The 25,161-nt window shown below is 47.3% G+C and overlaps 1 protein-coding gene and 1 pseudogene across 3 annotated transcripts in view; one reads left to right on the forward strand and one right to left on the reverse strand.

Annotated features, from left to right (window-relative positions):
• The window catches only part of LOC144773609 (transient receptor potential cation channel subfamily M member 2-like), a 1,291,174-nt gene that overhangs the window by 308,543 nt on the left and 957,470 nt on the right, over positions 1-25,161 (reverse strand). For all 3 annotated transcript variants that reach the window (XM_078658751.1, XM_078658750.1, XM_078658752.1), the window contains 2 exons: positions 18,262-18,443; positions 10,273-10,405 (listed from right to left, as the gene is read on the reverse strand). In XM_078658751.1, the coding sequence (XP_078514877.1) occupies positions 10,273-10,405; positions 18,262-18,443 (315 nt within the window). The remainder of the gene's footprint in view (positions 1-10,272; positions 10,406-18,261; positions 18,444-25,161) is intronic.
• LOC144773257 (ubiquitin-like protein 5 pseudogene) lies at positions 12,696-13,006 on the forward strand (annotated as a pseudogene).

Raw genomic sequence — 25,161 nt, forward strand, 5'->3', positions numbered from 1 at the left:
CCGTGCACGGTTCATCCCGGGCCTTGGTTGTCCCTCAACGTTACCAAGCCTTTCTTTTGGAATTGGCTCATGAGATACCCTTGGCAGGACACTTAGGACAGGACAAGACCTTTGCCCGGCTTGTCCCCCACTTTTACTGGCCTCAGATGAAAGTGGCATCCGACACATACTGTCGGACATGTGTATCCTGCCAAGCCAGTGGGAAAACAGGGGTGAAGCTGAAAGCTCCCCTGGAACCACTTCCTGTCGTCAGCACCCCCTTTGAAAGGGTGGGCATCGACATTGTGGGGCCATTGGATCCACCAACTACAGCTGGTCACAGGTTTATCCTGGTTCTGGTGGATCACGCCACACGGTACCCAGAGGCAATTCCTCTGAGGACCATTACTGCACCTGCAGTGGCTAGGGCCCGGATGGGGATCTTTACCCGAGTGGGTTTCCCCAAGGAGGTTGTGTCCGACAGGGGGACCAACTTCATGTCAGCTTACATGCGGGCTATGTGGAAGAAGTGTGGAGTTACCTACCGGTTTACCACCCCTTATCACCCACAGACCAATGGTCTAGTGGAAAGGTTCAACAAGACCTTGAAAGGCATGATAAGAAGTCTGCCTGAGAGCCTGCGGAGGAAATGGAACGTCCTCCTACCCTGTCTGTTTTCCTACAGGGAAGTGCCACAGAAAGGAGTGGGCTTCAGCCTCTTCGAGCTTCTGTATGGGCACCCTGTGCGTGGACCTCTCAGCCTGGTGAAGGACGGATGGGAAAAGTCTCCCAGGAAGCTTCCCCAGGATGTGGTGAGCTACATGCTGGCTTTCCAAATGGCTAAGTTGTGGAAGCAAGCTTCAGACAACTTGGAAGCCAGCCAAGCAGTGATGAAAGAGTGGTATGACCACAATGCTCACCCCGTGGAGTTGGAGCCTGGCCAGAAAGTGTGGGTGATGGAACCTGGAGAGCTAAGTGCCCTCCAGGATTGCTGGACAGGCCCCTTTGAGGTGATGGAAAAGAAGAGTAAGGCCACCTACCTGGTGGATCTTAAGACCCCTCGACAGCCCCTACGGGTGCTTCATGCCAATCGCCTCAAACCCCACCATGAGAGGCCCGAGGTCATCTTGATGATTGTGACTGATTGAGCAGAGGAAGCGGAAAGCAAGCCTCTCCCTGATCTCTTTTCGTCTCAGGAAAAGGATGGGTCAGTGGAGGGAGTGATTCTCTCCCCATCCCTAACTCCTGAGCAGCGAGAGGACGGCCGCCCGGTCTTGGAGCAGTCCTCCTCGTTGTTCTCCCTTGTCCCGGGAAGGACCCACCTGTGTACCCATGATGTGGACACAGGAGACAGCCCACCTGTGAAGTCTAAAACCTACCTGCGGTCAGACAAGGTGAAGGCCAGCATCCACAGCGAAATTACAAAGATGCTGGAGTTAGGAGTAATTGAACCTTCTAGTAGCCCCTGGTCCAGTCCGGTGGTTCTGGTACCAAAAGCTGCCCCGCCAGGCACCACTCCAGAACTGAGATTCTGTGTGGATTACCGGGGATTGAATTCAGTGACCAAGACTGATGCACATCCGATCCCTAGGGCAGGTGAACTACCAGTTATGTGTGATGCCCTTTGGGTTCAAGAACGCCCCTGCCACTTTTCAGCGGCTGGTGAACCAGGTCCTCTCTGGAATGGAGGCTTTCTCCACTGCTTATCTGGATGACATAGCTGTCTTCAGCAGCAGTTGGGAGGACCATTTGTGTCATTTACAAGCTGTTCTCCAGGCCCTGAAACAAGCTGGCTTGACAATCAAAGCCAGTAAATGTCAGATCGGGCAGGGGTCGGTTGTGTACCTAGGCCACGTGGTGGGCAGGGGAGCGGTGCAGCCCCTCCAGGCAAAGATTGAGGCAATCATGGCCTGGGAGCCCCCCCAAGACCCAAACTGAGGTCCGAGCTTTCCTGGGTCTCACAGGTTACTACCGGCGCTTTGTGAAGGGGTATGGTACTACTGTAGCACCCCTCACTGAGCTCACATCTAAGAAGCAACCTCGATGGGTAGTCTGGACGGAGGCTTGTCAGCAAGCCTTTGAGAAGCTGAAACAAGCAATGTGTGCAGCACCGGTCCTGAGGGCCCCGGATTTCTCCAAGGAATTCATTGTCCAGACAGACGCATCAGAGCATGGCATTGGGGCAGTGTTATCGCAACTCAATGAAGAGGGTCTGGATCAGCCTGTTGTCTTCCTGTCTAGGAGACTACTTCCCCGGGAACAGAAGTGGAGTGCAATTGAGCGTGAAGCCTTTGCAGTGGTAATGGCTCTGAAGAAGTTGCGGCCATACCGGTTTGGCTCGCACTTCCTGATTCAGACCGACCACCGACTCCTTCGTTGGCTGATGCAAATGAAGGGGGAGAATCCCAAGCTGTTGAGATGGTCTATCTCCCTACAGGGAATGGACTTCCGGGTGGAACATCGGCCTGGAGTGGACCACGCCAATGCAGACCGTCTCTCTAGGTATTTCCGCCTTAGTGATGAGGACTCCCAAGGGGTTGGGTAGCTCTCCCCACTTTCAGCTGGGGGGGGGGGGACGCGTGTTAGACCTGTCTGCCCTTTGGGTGGTCCCTCCTATTTATTTTTGTCCCCTTTTTGCCCCTCAATTCCTTTAATTTTTATGTCCACTAGATTTTTAGGTGTTGACCTGGGGGTTAGGTACTCCTTGACCCCATGGTTCCTCATAGGCCTAGAAATCCCTCCTTTTCCAAGGGCAAGTTTAGTTATACAAAATGGCGGCTAGTAACTGCCACAACTGATTACCTCAGGGACTGGCCCATAGACTTGTATGGGAGATCTAGAACCTTCTGGCCTGTTCTGGACCCTTGGAACTAGGGATATAAATAGGCCAACTGTAAGGCGACCATTTTGTCTTTCAGAGAGGGACAGCTTGAGTACAGGCTCTGGCTCTAGAAGGGGTAGGACATTCAGAGGGTGGACTTCTTTTTAAGGGTTGCCTCCCTACTGTAATCACCGCCCCTATGCCTGCAGACCTGACCTGGTTAGTCTGCCGTCCTGTTGACCCTGGACAGGTAGTTGGCTCAAGTAGAGAGAAAGATCTAGCCCTAGCCTGGGGTGAGACACAGGAGATTTTGATGAGTGGAGGGGTGTGAAAAACGGCCCCACTGTCCAGTATTGAGGTCTAGCCAAACCCTTGAGGAACTTTGCAGGACTGAAAAAACGGATCGAGGGAATTAATCCTTTTCCTCCCCCTTCGGCCGTTGTGCCTATCTGCCGCCTGCGCTTGGCTCCTGAAGTCACCCCTCACCTTTGTTTAGAGGCGCGGCTGGGAGTTCCATCCTCCGCCATTAGTGCTCTGGGTGAGGAGAATCGAGACCCCTGAGGAGTGTTCCGCCTGCCCTGCAGCCCGTTACTGACAGGGAGACTAGGGACGGTTGGGGCTGCGGTGGTGTGTGGAGGCGGAACAGGCAGCCAGCTGGGCCTGAGGAGGCGCGATACTGCGCAGGCCCGGAGCAGCGCTCGCTGTCCCTGAAGGGGGGCGGAGATCTAGTCAGGAGGGGCCTAGGATCGCGCAGGTCCAAAGGAGGGCCACTGCTCGTCTGAGCTGAACGGGCGGCCTCTGCCCAACACCGCTACTCGCCCGCGCCTGCGCGGAGACGCCGATCTCGAGGAAGACGACGGAGTCGGCTTGAGGCGGAATTTAATAGAGGAGCAGGCCACGGAGCCCCGTTCCAGTGCGACCTCCCCTCGGTGCCGATTGGGTGACATTCGGCCTGGCCCTCGAGGGAGGCGCTGCTGGGGAGAAGGAGCCTGTAGGTGAGAGCCAGACCCCTGGGCTTGTGCAGTGTCAACTGACAGACCCCAGTACACTTAACTACAAGTAAGAAGGGAACTGGGACCTGTTGGGGGTCTGGGGACTATCGACAAAAGGTCCCGGAAAGGAGATTCTTCCCCCAATTATCTGACTGGAAGCACGGAGTGACAAGGCAGGAGAAAGACCCATTTGAGTCTATTGCTTAACCTTTCTTTGACAGTGGTGGAAGGAAAAGATTTCTTTGAGTTCTCTTTGGCAATCACTTGGTGTAACCGAGTGGAGCAGGTTGGAGTATTTGCTTCACCCATTGGTCCCATATGGAAATCCCTTTTTCTTTCCTTTGTAGGCAACAGACTCTGCTTCACATTGTGCCAAGGCAGAGTAACCCCAGTAATGTCTGTATAATATAATCTGTTTTGCTGTGTAATAACCCTTGAGTTAAGAAACAATGTTTTGCTGAAATCGACTGGGGGGAGAAATAATTAATGTAAAAAGGGACAAAACTGTCAGTTGAGATAAACAAGAGTATACAGAATCCTTTTTATAAAACAGCCGTATTTTTCCAAAAAACTGGTGTAGTTATTTTTGAATGGATGGACGCTGAGTTACTATAAGGGTGTGACGCAGGTTTAACACTTTTGCCTTTGGGATAGTCTTTTCTAGTTAGTGCTAAGCTACCCTATGTAGACTGGTAACCCCAGGTCCAACAGCAGGCATATATCATCTTGGTGGAGGGATGCCCGGCTGCCAGAATAACATCAGACTCGAAAAGTAGAAAGTTGCCAACTGTTGCTGCTCAATCTTCACTCATGAAGGTGTATGGTGCACAAGTATAGGTGCAGGACCTTCCCTTGTTGGTGCCTCAGAAAATCCCCCCCAAAGTGCAGGGTAGCTGGTGGCACTGAAGCAGTCGGCAACTTTTAGCACACTTATGGGATGAGATCTTCTGTGAATCCGTTGAACTGTTTTGGTCATCCCCTTGGATTTGCTTAGCTGTACACCATTGGGTTCCTTTAACTGTTGCTATTAATTGGCCTTACCTGAAAGGAAGACTGGGATTGTTCTCTGTTCCTTTCATATACTTAGATAGGCTACATTGTCAAATTCCTAGCATACTGGGGTGTTCCCCTCTCTTTGTGGCTGCCCTAAAGAAGAGCCCTGTTTTATGTATTACTGACAGGTTCTCTGGTCGGCGGTCGAAACATTGCCAGAACTTTCATGAATGCCTGTATCTAAAATGTTCACGCTCGGCCACAATTTCATGGAAGTCAAATGAACTCATCCCAGTTGTAGAGACTTTTATTGAACTCTGTTCTTCATCAGGCTGTTCTATGAAATCTTTATTAGTTATTTATATATTATTTTTGACTACGTTTTAGGCATTTGTTTTTTCACTGCACAAGCGCTTTTACACTAATCACGAACACCATTGTTCTACAATGTATATAGTATCAATATTATTCTTTCATGAATTACCGTTTATGGATCCTGTTTCTCGTGATTTATGTAAACCAAAATTGTATGCATCTTCATTATTTTGTGAGAATTATTTTTGACCCGTTAGGCATTAACAGCTGAGTTTATCTACTTTAGTGTTCAGAGAATCCACCAATGCTGAACCAAAGAAATGCCCTGATGTTCCAGCCGTGTCAAGAGATGCAGGGCCTCCTGACAGGGTCCATGACCCCACCGGGCGTATTTGTTGAAGTACCACATGACGGTAGTGTTGTCCCTGAACACCTGCACCGCCATTCCCCTTGCCGAACAAATTAGGGTTCAATGCCAACTGAATCACCCGAAGCTTCAACAAGTTGATGTAAAGCCTTGACTGCACTGCAGACCAGAGTTTCAGATCTTTACCTCCCCTAGATGGTCTCCCAGTGATGCATCTGTCACTAAAGTCAGCTCTGGGTGGGGAAGGGAGGGGGGTCTACCACTAACCCAATTGTGGTTCGTCAGTTACAACTGCAGCTCTTTTGTAGTTCCCTCCGAGATCTGGACCAGGTCAGAAAGATTCCCCCGATGCTGTTCCCACTGGAACTTCAGGTCTCACTGAAGAGTCAGCATATGCCCACAGGCATGTGTCCCTAGCAGGATGTAGGAAGCCATGAGGAACAACAGCCTCAGAGTCAGTCTCACTGAAATCCAAGAAAGAAACTGCAACATCAGTATTATAGCCTGAATATTCTGATCTTGCCGTTCGGTAGTTAGGCCTAATAATACAGTGACTCCAGAACAGCTCTGATGAAAGGGAGTATCTGAGAGGAAGTCAGGTGTGACTTCATCATATTGATAGTGAACCCAAGTGAATGTAGGTCTGCTTTAGTCTGTAATTAGGGGATGACTACCTGTGTCATGCTCGCCTTTAACAGTTAAATGTTGAGGTACAGGAAGACTGGAACCCCCTGAGCTCTGTAAACTGCTGCAACCACCACCATCACCTTGGTGAAAACAAGGGCTGCTGGTGAGGCCAAAAGGGAACACAGCAAACTGAAGGTGCTCTTGGTCCACCGCGAATCTCAGTTAACACCTGTGGCAGGCAGGACGGGGGATGTGGAAATGTGTACTGCCTGTCCAAACTATATTAACTAACTCATGAATTATGTGGAGTGTCAAGATGTATAGTGGAGATAGCATCTCCCAGGCTAAAATCTGCCCGAGGATGGGGGCCTCCCCCATTGAATTTTGGTCGGGCCCCAGGGGATGGGGTCCACGAAACCTGAATCAGCCCGGGGAGGAGGCCACATGGCCCCCTCCCCCATGAAAGGACGAGTGAGTTTCTTGTACTACTTCATCATCCAATGAGTAGTGTGCCAGGAGGTGTGTTTGCAGAGTGGTGGAGAAAGGGAGGGCCTCCAACGAGCTTTCAGCAACCCTGCTGTGTGGGACTTACTGGTGGTAACAGCAGGGGTTCTTGGCCTACAATGACCTTCAGCAGCCAAAGGGACATCACCCCCCAATCAGTAATGCACCAAGAGGGGCATTTACAGAGTGGTGGAGAAAGGGAACAGGCCTCTGATGAGCTCTCAGCAACCCTGATGTGTGGAACTTAATGGTGGTAGCAGGAGGGGCTCTTGGTCTCCAACGGCCCTCAGCAGCCAAGGGGACTTCAACGCACAACCATTAGTGCACCAGGAGGTGTGTTTGCAGAGTGGTTGAGAATGGGGGCAGGTTCTCTGATGAGCTCTCAGCAATTGAGCTTGGTTTGATTTACTGATGGTAACAGGAGGGGTTCTTGGCCTCCAAGGTCCTCAGCATCCAAGGGGAATTCACCCCCCAACGAGTAGTGCACCAGGAGGCACATCAGCAGAGTGGTTGAGAAAGGGGTGGAGCCTTCGACAAGCTCTAAGCAATTCAGATGTGTGGGACTTCTTGAATCCGAGGAATATGAGGACATCTCCGTCAAACAAATAAGCACTTCCGTTAGTTAAGAGGAAGGACCCTTGTTTGGTGTAGATTTACCTCTTTGTAGTAGTAGTGTTGTCTTATCTAGATAAGGATTCATTTTATCACAGAGTCCAGGATAAAGATGTATGATGAACAATCACATTGCTGAAATGCACACAAGGCAACTGGAGACATTTCCTTGTGGTCCATTATGCAGCTTTAGTGTAGACATTTACCCAATAAGGTAGCACTCACTTATTATCTAGTAGAAAGTACTCCAGTTGGGTAGACATTTGACGCAACACTGTGAAATGTGGTTGGATAAACGGACCGGTGAGGTTCCGTTCTGGCCCTGATGCTCATTTCACAGAACTTTTACCTCGACAGGAATCACTTAAATATAAACATAGCAGGTGCCCCAATGTAAGCTCCACTTCTGTAAATAACAAATGATCCTACCTTCTTGGGCTTAACGAAGGCAAAGCAAGGGTGTTTCCACTCGTATTCCACATTGAAAAACTATACAAAATCCTTGGAGGTGAATTCACCATTGATCTACTGGAGCACAATCTGATGTGTAGTGACTCTGATAAGTGAGTGGTGTCTTTCTGGTCTTCTCCTCATGAGAGCAGAGTCCATGGTTCTCCCTTTTAAATACCATGAGTATGCAAATGCCCAATATCCGTAGTACCACTCACGCACCCATTCACAGGCCCACACAGGCACTCACACACACACTCATCCACACAAGCACTCAAATACCCATTCACACACCCACTAATACACTCGCAGACCCACACAGACTCATACAGCCACTCATACAGACCCATACAGCTAGTCATACATCCACTCAGACCCATACGGCCACTCACACACCCACTCTCAGACCCATACAGCCACTCACGGACCCACTCACTAACCTATACAGCCACTCACATACCCGCTCTCAAAGGTGACAGGTTACAGTTAAGAAAAAAAATACCAAACCATAGAAATTCACTGGGAAAAACCAAAGGTTACAGAAACGTTACAGTTAGGAAATAACATTTAAAAATCTAGAAATTCACTGAAAAAACAAAGGTTACATGGACATTATAATTAGGAAATAGAATTACAAAAATATTAGAAATTCACTGAAAAACAAAGGTTACAGGGAAGTTTTAGTTCGGCTCAGATTTCACTCATACAAAACCAGTGAAATTCAGAATTTACAGTTATGTGAGCTAACTATAACTTACGCCCCTGCAAAGCACTACTTATGATCTCACAAATTACATCACTCATGACATGGTCAGTGATATCTCTGATGACATCACTGATGACATATCAAATTACATCACTGATGACGTAATCCACAGAACCAGTCACACATCCACTCACCCACCCATATAACCACTCCTACACCTACTCACCCACCCATACAACTGCTCACACACCCACTTACTCATCCATAGAGCTAATCACACACCCACCTACTCACCCATACAGCCATTCCCACAATCACTTACCCATACAAGTACTCACACAGCCACTCACCCATACAGCCACTCCCACAATCACTTACCCATACAAGTACTCACACAGCCACTCACCCATACAGCCACTCATCCATACAGCTATCACACATCCACTTATTCACCCATACAGCCACTCACTCCTACATCCATACAGCCTCTCAACAGAGCCAACCACATCCATACAACCACTCAGACTCCCATGCAAGCACTCGCATGTCTACTCACTCACCCATACAGCTGCTCACACAGACACTCACTTTCTAATACAGCTACTAACACTCCCACTCAGTTAACCAAACACCACTCAAGCAGCCTCTCAGTCACCCATACAGCCACTAACACACACACACTCACACACAGTAATTCACCTATACAGCCACTCACACAACCACTTAGTCACCGATACAGCCACTCAGATATGCACTCACCCACCCATAAAGCCACTCGCACAGCCACTTACGCACCCATACAGCCTCTCATACCCACTCGCTCCCCAGTATAGGCACTCATATAGCCTCTCACACCTACAGCTACTCACACGCCCAATTATTCACCCATACAGCCACTCACACTTCAACTCACACACAGATGCAGTCACACAACCAATCACATAATATATATTAGAAATCGGATCACTCATTAGTAGTACAAAAAGGTATACTAATTTAACTTTTATAATACCTTAGTATATGCGTTTAAGACTCAAACACATTTAGAAAAAACTCACAATGACTGGATGATGTCATCATATTATAAACCCACAACTTCTAACCATGCATTTATTTCCACCTGTGAACTCTCCATGCTTGAGCCACTAGTGTGCTATTCAAATGCCTGACAACACAAAAGGAAGTTCCCCTTTGCTAAATAGGAGGATCACATGATGAAGCATGCCACACTATGTGGGTGAGGGACTACCTTTCTAACCGATTTTTATTTCAAAGTCAAGAGAATAGAGCATCACAGAACAAGGAAGTTGAGAAATGTTATAGGTAGACCACTAGTTGAAGTTTGCCATATATAATGTACCTGTCAATGAGGAATATTGCACCATTTGTTTTATTCACACTTCTCCAGAGCACAATTATTCTGGCAGGTATCTACATGCTTCTGTATGGGAGGTGAAAGGTTTCACACTGTACCCAAATGTAGTCACTGGTGACTTCACATAGGATGTGACTGGAGTTTTTGGTCCATGGGTCAGCTGACACCCAGGGAAACCGATCGGCATTTTAAAAAAACAGACCCACACGAGTGTGCTTTGTGTGGATCGAACTACATTTTCTTACTTAGAATTATTATTATTTTGTTGCGGTTTTATAAAATGGTGATGTCAAGTGACAGCAAATCTGAAAAGTGTGTATTTTTAGGGTGTCTAGCTGGTATTAGTGTACAACATGAGGCTCTGCGTGTTAAGTTCACAGGCTACTATTTTGGGCACTACAGAATATGTGAGAGCGAGTGAAAGAGTGAGCGAACATCATGAAATAAATGATCACCAGGAACTCCTGCCTTTAGTGCTAGTGCAGGCCACTACCGCCATATGCATTACAGTGGTGTGAGTGATAAACTTACTTGTAAGAGGTGTCTCGTATTGTCCTGTCTGAACTTCGATTCTGCTCATCTCGCTGGCTGAGGAGGTAGTTTTTCTTCATTTCTTTCTCCCAGAATAAGAGAACTTTGTTATCAGCATCACCCAACTTATACCCTGACACAGAAATTACAGAAACATCAGAAAAAGAACCTGTAAGTCGCATGGAATACACACACAGCAGATTACATTCATGAATCCTCACCTGTAATTTTAATTAGGATTGTCTAATACCTGCTAGGAATGTTATATGTTGGCAACATACATGTACCAATATCCACCTTCTGTTCAATAAGCCATTACGTAAACTTGAGTAACTGCCCTTGCCCACTCACTAGCCTTTCCGACATCACCAGCTCAATATCCAATAATCAATAAGTAATTATAAGCATTCTGTCCATTGGGGTCCTGGTCGACGCTCCAACAATCAGGAGTGAGCCTATGGGTCTCACCAGCAAAAGGACAGGCCGGCTCAGGAAAGATCCCTACTTAGTCTCCCTTGAGGCATGTGATTGGCTAGCCTGTGGTTCACCAGAAGCTCGAGCTGCTACAAGAAGAGGTCATATGGGGTCAAATATAATTGATTCCTGTGGGTCTAAATCAGGTGTTTTTAGTAACTGAATTGTTGCAGCAGTGTTTATCAAAGCACGAGGAACCAGATGATTCCAGGGCTTATAGAAGGGACAGCGCATGGCGTGGGGTCTCCTCAAGGGAAGATATTCAGTCATAATTTCACTGTTGGCCGCAGCAGGATTCCAAGGTTGAAAGCTGAGATGCATGTGGCCGGTGGCATAACGAAACTGGAGGGGTCCACCCTGTAAAAAAACATGGAGGGGGGCCCCATGCTTCAGACCCAGTCAGGACCTCTCAGGCGAGTGGCCCGCTGCCTAGGGCCATTGGATCCAATGGCCGTCGCTTTTCTGTGCATTTACAGTGTAAGGGGATGTAACCACCAAGGGGGGGGGGGAGAGAGAGAGAGAGTCAGGCAGTCTCAATGCCTGCTTGGGACCACCTTGGATCACCGCAAACTGTGGTGACTTGCGGGTCACTGTCAACCGAGGGTTGCGTCATTAAGGTGAAGAGTGGAAGGCTTTCTGGGTCAGAGGTCAACCCGCGGTAGTGACTATTAGTGCACAAGAGGTCGTGTGCTGAGCTGTTAGTTATATTATTGGTCCAGCAATGGTCTGGGTGAACGTGATCCTGTACCAAGTAGGTTGCGTGCGCCTACATCATTTAAAATGTGCTCGACCTTACAGTCTGTGATGGGGCAGGTCTCTCCAAGTAAGGTGTGCCTTACGGTTCCTGTCTGACTCCTTCATCAGATCGGCAGAGATGCCCGCCCTGCACCAGGGAACACCGTGCCTGCAGATACATTGGAGGTTTTACTGGACTGGGTGGAATTGATGGGTTAAATATGTTGGTGCTTTTCATGGTCACCTCTCTTGGTAGGTCTGGCGGGGCACTTCTTTTAATGGAACTGAGTTCTAAGAAAGGTGATGACTAAGGGGGAGGATGTGCCCTCCGTGTTACTGTAGTAATGATTTTGTGATCTTTGTCATGACTGATCCGGACTTAAATAATTTATTCTGACTTGAAGATTTACTATTTTTATTTATTTATTTAGTGTTTTCTATAGCACAAACATGACCCTGCGTAGGGTATCAGAGCGCTTTACAGTTGCATTTCCACAAACAAAACCTTATAAGTTACCAAATCACTTAATTTACCATGACTACATCAAAACATTAAGCTTCATGGAAAACATATACAAGCCCACACCGGGTTAATGAGCGGCTAGAGGAAGCAAGAAAAAAAGACATGAGAAGTTTGTAGACAATAGCTATACTGTATAGAATTAATGGAGAAATGTCCTCATATAGAACGATTTTGCTTCCATTTCTTGGTGGGGCGCACATCATTCTCAGGATCTCATGGGCAGTACAGGGGCCTCTTGTTAGGCTTTTGGTTTCTCTTGCACTTTGCTCCCTGTGTTTTACACCTTAGCCAGGTGTCCTAATGTACGTGCATTGCCTTGTTTGGAATTGTAACCAAGGGGCAGCTCCCATTGCTCTGTGACGAATAAGTGAGCGCACTGATTTCGGCTCTCCTGTTCCTCACGGTTGTTCCAAGTACGTCGAAGCAGGCATGCCAACAGGACCCGTGTGTTTGCAGTGCTGCGCTGGAGCCTCTCCGGTGTCCCTGCCCGAGTCACCTGAGCTCTCCCCATAGCTTGTCTCTTCTCTAGGCTGGGTGCGTGAGAGGTAAGTGATGGGTGCTGCGCAAGACAACGTCAGCCGCAGGAGCGGTAGTGACGCATCACGTTGTGGCCCAGTTCGCAGCCTTCTTGCATGCTCATACTGTCGTGAATGCGTGGACCAGGTGCAGGTGAGGACTCGAGGCTGCAGAAATGATCGAGGTTGTGAGCAACGACCATTAGAGGAAGAAAGTCAGGGTGACGTGCAATGAAATATTAGAGGAGATATCAAGAACATAATTGCTGCTCAAACTAGTTCAAGTTGGGACAAGATTGTGCTCAAGAAGTGGTATACTATCTTTAAGGATCAAGTAACGTTGGGTGATTTTGAAATCCACGATGGAATGAACCTTGATTTAATTATAGTACCAGTAGACTTCGCCACTACACCTTTCTTTGCTTTTTTACATTGTTCTTATTTGAAATGTCCCCAGAGCTGCAGCAAAACTTATTTCACTATTTAATAAACTGATAAAACTTGATTTTCCCTTTGCACTGTGGTGTTGAACCGCACACACATGTCACAGGTTCGGGGAAAGGGACATTACCATCCCTTGTTGCTGCAACAGAACATCCTCCCAAAGATCCTCCTGAAGGGGCAGCCTCTTTGGAGGACCGTTGCTCATGCTCAGAATACTAGACTCTCGGTGACCAATCCGGAGCCACAAGAATGACTTGGGCCCCCCGGCCCTTTCTGACCTTCAGAACTCTGGACAGGAGTGGTATTGATGGAAAGGTGCACATGAGGTTGGTGTTTTACTCAAGATGAAGTGTCTGAGTGAGATTTGCCTTGGAAACCTCAGCGTGCAGAGATGCTGACATTGCCTGTTCTTGGCAGTGGTGATCAAATCTAACCAAGGTTCTCCCCACTCTTGAAAGAGACCTTGCACCACCTTCGGATGGAGATGCCATTCATGATCCGCTAGGCATCGATGGCTGAGTTAGTCCTCCCTGGCATTCAAGGAGCCCGCCAGGTGCTGAACCCCCAGGGAAATGCCCTGCTGTTCCAGCCATGTCGTGAGATGTAGGGCCTCTTGACAAAGGGTCCAATGACCCCAACCTGCTGTTTTTGTTGCAGCACCACAAGGCAGTGATGTTGTTCATGAATCCTGCACTAGCCTTCCCTGCTCGAAGGAAAAAAGGCTTTCAATGCTCAACGGATCACCCAAATCTCCAGAAGGATGAATTGGAGCCTGGAATCTGCTGGAGACGAGGATCCTCTGACTTCCAAGGTGGCTACGTCAGCCCAGATGTGATGCATTTGTAATTACAGTTATTTCTGGTTTGGGAAGGGAGAGGGTGCTGCCACTGAACCAGTCACAGTTTGATAGCCATTCCTGCAGGTCTTTGCAGTTCCTCCAAGATCTGGACCTTGTAAGAGATATTACCCTGATGCTGCACCTACTGGAACTTCAGGTCCCATTGCAGAGCCCACATATGTCAGTGGGCATGTTTCACTAGCAGGATACAGGAGGCCATGAGGCCAAGTAGCCTCATAGTCTCCCCAACACCCAGGATAGAGGCTGTAACATAGCTAGATTATCCTATACGTGCTGTTCAGGAGGATAGGCCCAAAATTGCACTGTGTCCAGAACAGCTTGAATGAAAGGGCCATCCAAGAAGGAGTCCGGTGTGACTTCGGTACATTGATAATGAACTCTAGGTAATGGAGGAGATCTGCCGTAGTCTGGAGGTGCCACCATCCACAGCCAATCGTCAAGGTAGCAGAAGACTGGAACCCCCAACTTCCGCAGATGTGCTAAATCCACTGCCATCACCTTGGGACGCTGGTAAGGCCAAAGGAGAGCCCAGTGAACTGAAAGTGTTCTTTGCACCTCAGGAAGTGCTTGTGGGCAGGCAGGAAGGGAGTGTGCAAATATGCATCCTGCAAGCCCAATGCTACCATCCAGTCTGCAGGTAGGTAGGAAGAAGTTGACAAGGTGTGGTTCTAGGACAGGACAAAGGCCTCTGTCCTTTTCTTAGCAGCAGAATTGAGCAGGAATAACTACCAAGTCCTACTTCTGATGTGGGCACCCTCATGATGTCGCCTTTGGCCTAAAGAGTCAATGCTTCCTGGTGGTGTAAGAAGATATGGTTCTCTGTTAGCCGGTCGTAAGTTTGCAGCATTGGTAGAGAGGTTTCGAGAAAGAGGATGTAGTTGCCCCTTTGGACTATTTCCAAAACCCACTTGTCTGTTGTTAGAGGCTGCCTGTGGTGCAGGTGATGACGTATCCTGCCCCACACTGGGTGCCCATGTTGATATGAGGGTAATATAGAGGGGTTTGGAATGTGCGGCTTCCAGGGGAGTAATCTACTGGCCAGACCTCTCGCTGGTGGTCCCACATGGTCTGTAGGAACCGAGCTCATGCCACAAAAAGGCTGGTAAGCCTGTTTGCCTTAATAGCTGTGCGTTTAGGAATGCAATTGGTCGCCCCTCTGTAGCAACAAAATGGGCGAAAGGCAGACTGGTAGCAACAAGGGGCCATGCTGTCCTTAAAGGGTCTGCCTTCTCACCAAAAAGGTTAAAGACATCAAGGGGCATGTCCATGAGCGAAATTTGGACATCTCCTGAAAAGCAACTGGTTGCCAGTTAGGCAGGGCCCAGAAGGACCACTGACAATGAAATTGCTCTGCCCATTGAGTCAGTCATATCTAGTTCACTTCTGATGGTGAACTTTGCTGCATCTTTGTGATCTGCAATTGTCCGTAACAGTATGGCTCTGCCCTTCTCCGAGACCATTGGCAGCACTTGTGCAACCAAATCCCACACAGTGTGGCTGTCTCAGATCAAGAAGCACACAGTGTTCACCTACCGCAGTGCTAAGCTTGTGAAAGAGAACACCCTCTTACCACCAGTATCCGGCTTTTTGGATTCCCTATCCGGTGGAGTGGTAGGGAACACACTCAGGTGAATCCTGGAAGTGGAGGCTTGGACCACCAAGCTCTCCTAGGTGGGCTTCTAGGTAGGAAACTGGGGTCACAAGGAGTGAGACAATGGTGGTGGGAAGTTGTCCTGTGTAGGGCCTGGACCAGGCCCCAAGGAGGATATCTGCAAGGGCTTCCTTGAATGGTAGTTAAGGTTCAGTGGAGGTAACTCCTGGTTGAAGCACCTCTTTCAAGACTCATCTTGATTGCCAGCGGGGGCAACTGAAGGTTCAGATCCTCAGCTGCCCTTCACACCACCATTACGAATGAGGCACCCTCCTCCACAGTAGGGGGAGAGAAAAGGACAATGTCTGGTGTGGTGTGGTTCATCTAAGGGATGATGGAGACAATACGGATTGTCACCCTCTCCAGGACTGTCAAAAGAAAAAGGCACTGGCTCCAAATCAGAAGTGATGGTTCCGGTCGGTGCTGGAGTCGGGCAACGATGATCCGGCTCCAAGAATTCTGCTGGCTTCTCAGGAGACATCCCTAATACACCAAGAGATATCTCTCAAATAGAAATCGACAAAAAGTTGAGAAAAGGTCAGTCAAAAAAACTGACCTTCACTGGACTAGCTCTCTTCGATCTGTCCTGAATGGTACAGAAAGAAAAGAACGGATGCCAGCACGCTGGGTGGCGCCTATATAGGCACTGCGCAAGTCACTTCCAGCGGGGCCGACAGTACCGGTGGAATGCGGAATGATGCCACCTACTGGCTGGCGTGCAGGGGTACTGCTTGTACTGCATGCACATTTGCAGATCCAGACTGTCGCCTGGGGAATATTCTTAAGGTAAGAATCTGCGGCTAGAAGTCTATCAGAAAAAAAAGAATCATTCACAACCCTATCATTGTTCAGATTATTTTTGGGGTATATATAAATGAATATATGTGATCATTATTATTACTGTTTATTTAAAATCTCTTTTTCCTTTCCAGTACGTTTCTCATTACTGTGTACACTAGGGAAATTATTACATTCCAAAAGGGTGTGGTCTAAATAATTCAGAGTTCCTGTGCTGTTATATTTTATGTGGCATTTATCCTCTGCAGACAAACACAATGTTTCAAGTAATATAATGAGAAATTAGCAATGTTGCCCTGGCATAGATGGTCTGTGTTGTAGAGAAGTCTACGCTGTAGCTAGGTTTGTGTTGTGTTATATTACAACTCTTATGGAACGTCAGTAATGTCTATTACTGCAAGGTCATCAGCTTTACATTTACCTGACCTCTCTTCCTGGGAAGAGTCAGAGTCAAATGTCATATGATGTAATTTCCTGGGACTTCAGTAAGGTTATAGGGTGGGTGATATTCCATCCGCTACCCCAGGTATTTTTGTGAATCGACATCCAATGAAAAATACCGAATCCATAGAAAAACGTCTAACCTCTGGACATGTGCCAGGAGCAATCAGGAAAGACATCTGCCATATCTAGTATCTGGCCACTTCCACAAATATCTGTTCCAGCATAAAAGTGTTTAGAGCCGCCTCTACAACAGTCTACAAACCTTCCCCTTCATCTGGTGCCCTGAGAACAGAGCCTGACTAAGGAAGAGGACAAATAAGTAAGATTCAGATCTGAATCTAATCCTAGAAATGCTTGAGAGGATGTTGAAGAGCAAGAGTCAGAAAAGACAGAAAGAAGAGGTCGACAAAGGATCAGATAAGACACAATTGAGAAAATGTATACCACACTTACAAAAATACAAAAGCAGGTAAGCAAAGGTATGGATCAGACAATTGAGAAAATGTACAATGTACTCACTGAGACATGAAGAAGGTAGACAAAGGATCAGATGAGACAATTTATAAAATTTAAACTTCAAGGGAGATGAGGTAGACAATGAATCAGGGGCCATATGTAGGTATGTTTGTTGTGCGATTCTCAAATTGCTATTTTTGGGGAATTGCAATTAGAGAACAGCAAAACGAAATGTAGGTAGGATTAGCAATTTCTTTTTGCGAATCCCAATTATTCCTTATTTGCGAATTACAAATTGCGTTTCGCAAATAAGGAATACCTTCTCATTCATTCCTATGGGCTAGAAGGCCCATAGGAATGAATTGGAAGACTTTCTCAATTTGCGATTCTCTATTAGAGAATCGCAAATTGAGAATGCAATTTCAGGGTTGCAAGGGTGTCAATAGGACACCCTGTTGCATCCCTGAAATTAACGTGTGCACATGTGGCCCACATACATGCCCTACGGGCATGTATGTGACCCACATGGCACTTTGAAAAATGCCAAAAAAGTGAATTTTTCACAGAAATCACAATTTACCACCAACCTGAAGTTGGTGGTATTTTGCGATTCCTTAAGCCACAATTTGCACAACTTGGCTGCTTCCTACATTGCATTTAAGTAATCACAATTTGCAATTCCTTAAATACAATCGCAAAATAAGGAATTGCAAATTTTGCAATTCCTTATTTTGCGTGTGGCTTTTTGTGTGCTACATAGCACACTGCCCAAATTGCGATCGCAAACGCTGAAATTCTGTGAATTTCAGCATTTGCGATCGCAATGGGGCTACCTACATATGGCCCCAGATGAGCGAATTGGGTAAATGTACTCTTCACTCACTAAAATAGAAAAGCAGGTAGGCAAAGGATAGGACAGAATTGAGAAAATGCAGTTTACTCACTGAGATATAAGAGGAGGAAGACAAAGGATTAGAGGAGACATCAGATGAGACTTATTTGTGAAAATGTACACGTCCCTCAAAAATAGATAATAGGAGGACAAAGAACCAAATGAGACAGAATTGAGGAAATGGGCCCCTTTACTCACTAAAATGCTTCTCGACACGGAATTCCTTCTTCAGTATCACATATCTGACCAAGAAGTACAGGAGGTTTAAGAGGATAAAGGGCGGTGGGGTAGGAGGCCGGTTGCTATATTCCTTGATCAGGTTATGGCGCTGGAACTTCCAAATCTGATCGGTGTTGTCCTGCACTTCAGAGAAGGTATGGCTGAAGCAAAATGAGTAAATGTGAAAAGTTAGATGGAGGCATGCATTTGAAAAGAAACAATACAGCTAAACCATGAAATGAAGGAAGAGAATCAAAACACACCAGAGAATTAAAGAAGAGGAAGCAATCACTTTTGGGGAAGAAGAACGAGTGCACTAGAAAAGGCAGGGAAATTAACAAGTATCAAAAAAGCAGACAATAATTAGAAAATAGAGAGCAGACAGGAAAGGTGTAAGGAATAAGAAAGCGAGATGTAAAACAGATACCCAATGCTGTCAACTACTCTGATTTTGAATACACTGCTGTAAACCTGAGGAAAATATGGGTGTGTAGCAGAGTAAAATCTTGCCACAAGTGGATTAAGGACAACACTAAATGGGGTTAGATGAGGGATTGCAATTCATGTGGGAATAGAGACCATTACATTAGGCTGGCTTTACCATTCTAAATATGTCTAGATGAAACTTCACAAACTATTCAGGGAAAGAGTAAGGGCCCGATTTAGATCTTAGCAGATGGACTTATGGCGGAATAGTTTACTCCAGCCATTGAGGATCCTCTCAGCCAAATTTAGAGATGGCCACCAGCTCAGCAGACATCTCTTGACATTGTCAGGAATGGCCAAGACCATATATTAACCCGTTTACCGCTGCGGATATTCCCCCGCGGTGCTGGCGTTCGATGCAGTGGGTGCGGCTGCGTCGGCCGTGTTAAAAGATTGACAGAATATACCATCAAAATTACTGTATGTCTGTCAAACTTTTAAAATGTTTTTGCTTTTTTCAAAAACAAAATCTCAAAGTGGGATTTTGTTTTTGAAAATATAACATCTAATGGCCCACCCCCCACACAGTCATTTTGCAGTTTTCTCTGCAACTTACCACCACATTTTATGAGGTCAAATTCCCAAACTTCCGACAGGCCGTATTCTGTCAGGCTGTTGAAAAGGTACTTCAGCCTTAGATACAGAGTAATCTCTGTTGCTGAATTACTTAGGGTATCTGTAAACCAGGTGGGTGGACACTTAGTTTTGCAGAGAGGGTAGACTGCCTCCATCTCAAAAGAAGACCCTCTCCGCCAAACTCTAAATGAGCTCCTAAGTTGGGTTTACATATCAATAGACAATGGTAAGGGATCCGACAACAGGCTAGAAAATGCCTACCTGTTCCTCAACTCAAATGAGAAGAATACAAAATATTGGTTACAAGTTTACTTAAGGGAAGCACTTTGTGGACCTATCCAATCCGATGGCAGAGGGAGATTGGTATGCATCCACCGTTTGTGTATCTTGGAGTTGCTGTACCTAACTCTCTTGGGGCTACTCCGGCTTCAGGAAAAACTGCCATATCTACACACTAACACTTGTCCCCATAAAAGAGAGTGGCTAGTTCTGGTTTGCCAGTGCAAAGTAAAACCCTGGGTAAAATACTGAGCTGAAGAAAAAAATAGAAGAATGCGCCAAAACCTGTAGACTGAAAATAACTTGGGGCCTGATGGTTATGTTATGTTAACAAAAACTTCTAGAGCGCACGGTAACCCTGAGCTTTCATGGCGCTAATTATGGAGAGTGTTGCCGCGGAACGAACTATGCATAGGCTTGCTTGAACAACCATGTTTTAGGAGCTTTCCTGAAACCCAGGAGGTTATCACAGCTCCTGAGTGCCAGGGGTAGGGAGTTCCAGAATTTGGGGGTGAGATAAAAGAAACAGCATCCTCCTTGCCGTTTGCGCTTGATGGTAGGGGTGGTTAACAGGTGAAGGTGAGCCGATCATAGACTTCGCTGAGGTATGTGCTTTATGACCATACTACAAATGAAATTGGGACTTTTACCGTGCAGGACCTTAAAGGCTAAGCATCCAGTCTTAAAGGCTACCCGTTGTACCATCGGTAGCCAGTGGAGTTCCATCAGCCCAGGTCTGACAGATAGCCATTTAGGCTGTTTGTAGATAAGTCTTGCTGCCTGGTTCTGAACAATTTTTAGGCGTTTGAGTAGACGCAGTGGCAGGCCGAAGTAGATTGAATTCGAGAAGTTAAGACGCGAAAGAACCAGAGCTATCACCACCTGTATGAGAGCTGAATGGGTCAGCAGGTGAGAGATTTTCTTAATTTTGTGCAGTTGGAAAAAGCTGGAAGAGATTACTGCCCCCACTTGACCTCTAAGCGAGAGTTCTGCATTAATGGTAACCCCTAGGCTTTTCACCGAGGGGGAGGGAGTAGGGGGTGGTCCAAGATCGGCCGGCCAGTAGTGCGGGCCCCAGCAGATCTCACTCTTCCCCGGCAGCACTAATTCCGTCTTGCCTGGGTTGAGTTTCAAGTGGTTCAGATCCATCCAGCGCTGGATATGAAGCATAATAGCTTGAAATTCAGCAGTGGAATCAGGGGAATACAGTGGGAATATGAGCTGAAGGTCGGCTGCCTAGTTAAAAATTGTAATCTTTCTGTTTAACGAGTGGATCAAGGGCCTGAGATAAAGATTGAACAATAATGGGGACAAAGAGGAGCCCTGTGGGTCCCCGCATGTGGAGGTGAGTTTGGGGGCGGTAAAAGTTCCAAGTTTCAGTCAGCGAGGAAGGATTTAATCAAGCTGAGTGCAGGCCCTCGCAGACCTTCCTGTTCTGCCCCTCGCAGACCTGCCTGTTCTGCCCGGTTCAACAGAATGTTATGGTTGACCGTGTCGAATGCGGCCGACAGATCCAGGAGCACCAGTGCCTGGTGGGCATCCCTGTCCGCATTTGCTCTAAGAGTGTCCAGGACCACGAGGATCACTGCCTCGGTTGAATACGCCGGTCGAAAACCAGCTTGATTTGGCTCCAAATAGTCTGATTGTTCAATAAAGCTGGAAAGGCACATGGGCCTCCAAGATCTTGGCCAGGAAGGGGAAGAGGGATATAGGGCGGTAGTTCGAGGGATTCGAGGGATCGGCCCCAGTTTTTCTAATGAGAGCGACTACCGTAGCATTCTTGAATGCGCTGAGGACCGTGCCCTGAGCGAGTGACTCATTAAGGAAAGGGAGTATACTATGAGGCACAGTGGTAAAGATGTCCCTCAATACAGAAGGTAGACAACTGTTATTAGGCGACCCGGACTTGACACGAGTCATTAGCTCTAATAGTGTTTTAGGACAGATAGGTGGAAGGAGATGTACAGGATATATCCTCAAGTGATTCCTTGATGGCCATAGTGGGAATACTAGCTTTTATGGTGAAAATTTTGTCCAGAAAGAAATTGTTCAAGGAATTGCAAAGCTCTTGAGTAGGTGCTTGCGTGGGCAATGTTCTCTCATCATTGCACAGGTCATTCACAATCCTAAAGATTTCTTTCGATTTATTGTGGGCATTTATTATTCTAGTAGAAAAGTAAGCCGCTTTAGTAGCCACAATGGCTTTTTTGTACTCTCTTCGAGCTAACGAAAATTGCCCTTCTCTTCTAAGGAGTATATTTGTCTCCTTTTCTCTCTTTTTGTCGAAGCTCGAGTTTTTGTGTTTTGAGTTCGGGGGTGAACCATTTGTTGGCATCTTAGTGGCGAGCATGGGAAAATTTAGCGAGTGGAACATGTACATTACATGCAGATAGTAGCCACTCGAAGATGTTCTCTTCCATGGAGTTGACATCAAGGCTAGAGGTGAGTAATGAGCTAGACAAGGTATTAATGAATTCCATTTTATCAAGAGTTCTCCACTTTCTTATCACGCCTCCCGCCAATGAAGGGGGCTTGATCTTACCGTTGATGGTGGCTGTAAATTTTATCAAATGGTGGTCTGACCAAATGCACGGGGAGATTATGAGCACCGATAATGAGCGATTATGGGACCGTATTTGATCCAAAGTGTGTCCCTTTTCGTGAGTGGGGGAGGATAGATCCTGGACCAGGTTTAAGTTAGAAAGTATCGGAGAGTTCTGCTGCATGTGGTCCGCCCAAGGCGTCATTGAACCAGTAGTTCAAACCTCTGATAAGCAGGACCTTGGCATGATTTACAACAAGAGTGGCCATTTGTTCATTTAGGGAGTGGGGGAAAGTGGGCATTGCCTGGGGGGTCGATAAATAAGCACTAGTAGCAATGACCCTGTGTAAGTGTCGAGTTTAATAACGATGTTCTCTACCTCAGGGAGGTCAAGGGAGGTCATGGTGATAAATTTATGATCTTTATGTATAATGGCGGCGACCCCGCCACCTATCTTCCCTTGGGGCCGATTGACCGACAAGATGTAGTAATCTGAACGGAGTGCTGCTAAGATGTCTGGCGTGGAATCCTTGGATAGCCAGGTTTCGGTGATCAGGAGGACATCAGGTTTTTCGGAGATGAACAGCAGAAAGATATCAAGTTGGTGCTTTACCAAGGTGCGGGTGTTAAGGTAAAGAATGCGGAGGGTGGTTAGATTTGCTATTGTAGGAGCAATAATAGGGGGAGAATAGAGGATGGGAGCAGGTATGGGGACGTGGCCCGGCTGAGTTTGAAGGACGCCATTGGCCCAAATGCAACTATATACAACAGGGTCTAAGGGGTGACAATATTGCGCTAATGACCTTAGCTTTTTGGAAGAATAACTGATTTGGCCATAGTCCATGGCCCCTGGGCCCGGCCTGGCTCGGACGGGCACAGACGGGCTTGCCTTTGGCGCGCGTCCGCTGCGCTCCCGCGTGATAGCAAGTATTTTATACCTGGCCCGCCTCAGGCTCCTCCTCCTTACGGCTGATTAGCTAAGGCCTAGGGGTTGGAAAAACGGCAGGAATTTGCGGTGGGTAATTTTAAAAATAGACTTCCAATTCCATTTACTTCCAATTCCATTTAGAGTTTCTTAAAAAATAACGATTTGTAAGCACAGTGACCAATTTTTACATCAAGCACCAAGCGCCGTGCGGCAACCGCTTTAGTACCCGATTCAGAAAGATAATCACTTTTGTCTGAGTTTATAATTTTTTTTCTTATTCACAAACTAGTTTATTTTTACTAATAGTAATTTTATGAATGCGGAGACTTCGCACTCTTGGCTGAGACTCTGCACACAAATAATCAGGTCTAGCCTATCTTTTTATGTGCAGAGTTCTCTGCCTCCAATGCAAAGTCTCAGCAGTTGTAAAATTAAACTTGTAGTGAATACCAAACAAATCAAACTTATACAATAGTGTAAGCTTACTTTTGTTAATCAAGTCATTGACGTATAGTGCTGAATACAAATCTACCATTTCCAAGTATTGTAAATGATAGGTGTTACTATTATTGTTTATGAAGTATGGCACGCATCAACTCCCAGGCGGCACAGTTACCACAGTTTTACCATGTAGGTAAGTACCATGCAGCCTATTTAAAAAGTACCATTACAGCACAGTCCGTTACAACCCAAGTTAGTTATTTTTTTTTTGAGGAACATTATATTTGCGCACACTTTTTAGAACGCGCCAGTGGCGCAGAGCCCTGCTCCATATTTACAAAGTGGGATTTAGTTTAACGCCACTTTGTAAATATCATTCTCTTTCACGCAGGTATTTGGGTCATGCAATTGGTGTTGCTGTGGGCATTCCATCACTATACCCATAGCTTTTTGATGCTGCCCCAGATTTGCAAGGATGTGCCACTGAAAAGCAGGTATTAAATTGGCGCAACAAGAAGAAATACTTTTATTTCTCCTTACTTTTGCTCTTTCTATGTGTGCTGCATTCTGCAGCAAACATTGAAGGAACACATCCCCTTTAATGATTGTTTATGAGGCTTTAGTGTGCTGAGGCTTGATTAATTCCCCCCGTGTCCCCCGTGCCCGTGTTCCCCGACTTACCGGCGCTTTGGGGTGGCTGTCTTGTCTTCCCTCCTCCACGCCTCGGTCCGACAGGGTGGCTAGCACCGTTGAGCGGAGGGCGTGGAGGTGAGAGACAGTCACTTCCGCTTCCGCCTGTGAGTGACCGGTTAGCGGTCTAGTGGGTGTGAGGCAGACGGGCTGAGGGCGTTAAAAGGGATTCTGAGACCTGGGACGAGTGGCGGTGAGTGAGCAGTGGCAGGGCTCACAGCTGCTTTGCGCGCAGTCAGAGTGATCCAAAGCGGTAACGCTGCGTTTTTTTAAACTGTGCTGCTTTTAAACCTTTAATTTTACTCTGTCCACCTGGATTGCTTCGTGGCTGTACTTTTGCGGTGATTCCGCTGGGGTCAAGGCTTTAGTGTGCTGAGGCTTGATTAATTCCCCCCGTGTCCCCCGTGCCCGTGTTCCCCGACTTACCGGCGCTTTGGGGTGGCTGTCTTGTCTTCCCTCCTCCACGCCTCGGTCCGACAGGGTGGCTAGCACCGTTGAGCGGAGGGCGTGGAGGTGAGAGACAGTCACTTCCGCTTCCGCCTGTGAGTGACCGGTTAGCGGTCTAGTGGGTGTGAGGCAGACGGGCTGAGGGCGTTAAAAGGAGGATGTACCCCCGGAAGCGCAGCAGACGAGCGCAGCGGGCGCGACGAAGGCGCGACGAGGTGTCGCCAAAGTCGAGCCCGTCTGCGCCCGTCCGCGGCCGACGGCGGCCTAGGGCGATAACCCCTGGTCCGGCTGTTAAGATCTGCTGGGATAGGGAGCAGCTCCTCAGGTTATGTCCGTCCATTTTACCAACATGCAGGCACGGTATGTCTAGTGATGACAGACTGTGCTCACTGTGGCTTCTGCCTTACCACCATGCTGCCAGACGCCGGGGAGCTAGCTGCTCTTAACTGTGGTCTCTTTAATGTGAGGTCACTGCGCAGGCACAGAATCG

Source organism: Lissotriton helveticus, chromosome 8 (genome assembly GCF_964261635.1).
Source record: "Lissotriton helveticus chromosome 8, aLisHel1.1, whole genome shotgun sequence".
NCBI classification, from domain to species: Eukaryota; Metazoa; Chordata; class Amphibia; order Caudata; family Salamandridae; genus Lissotriton; species Lissotriton helveticus.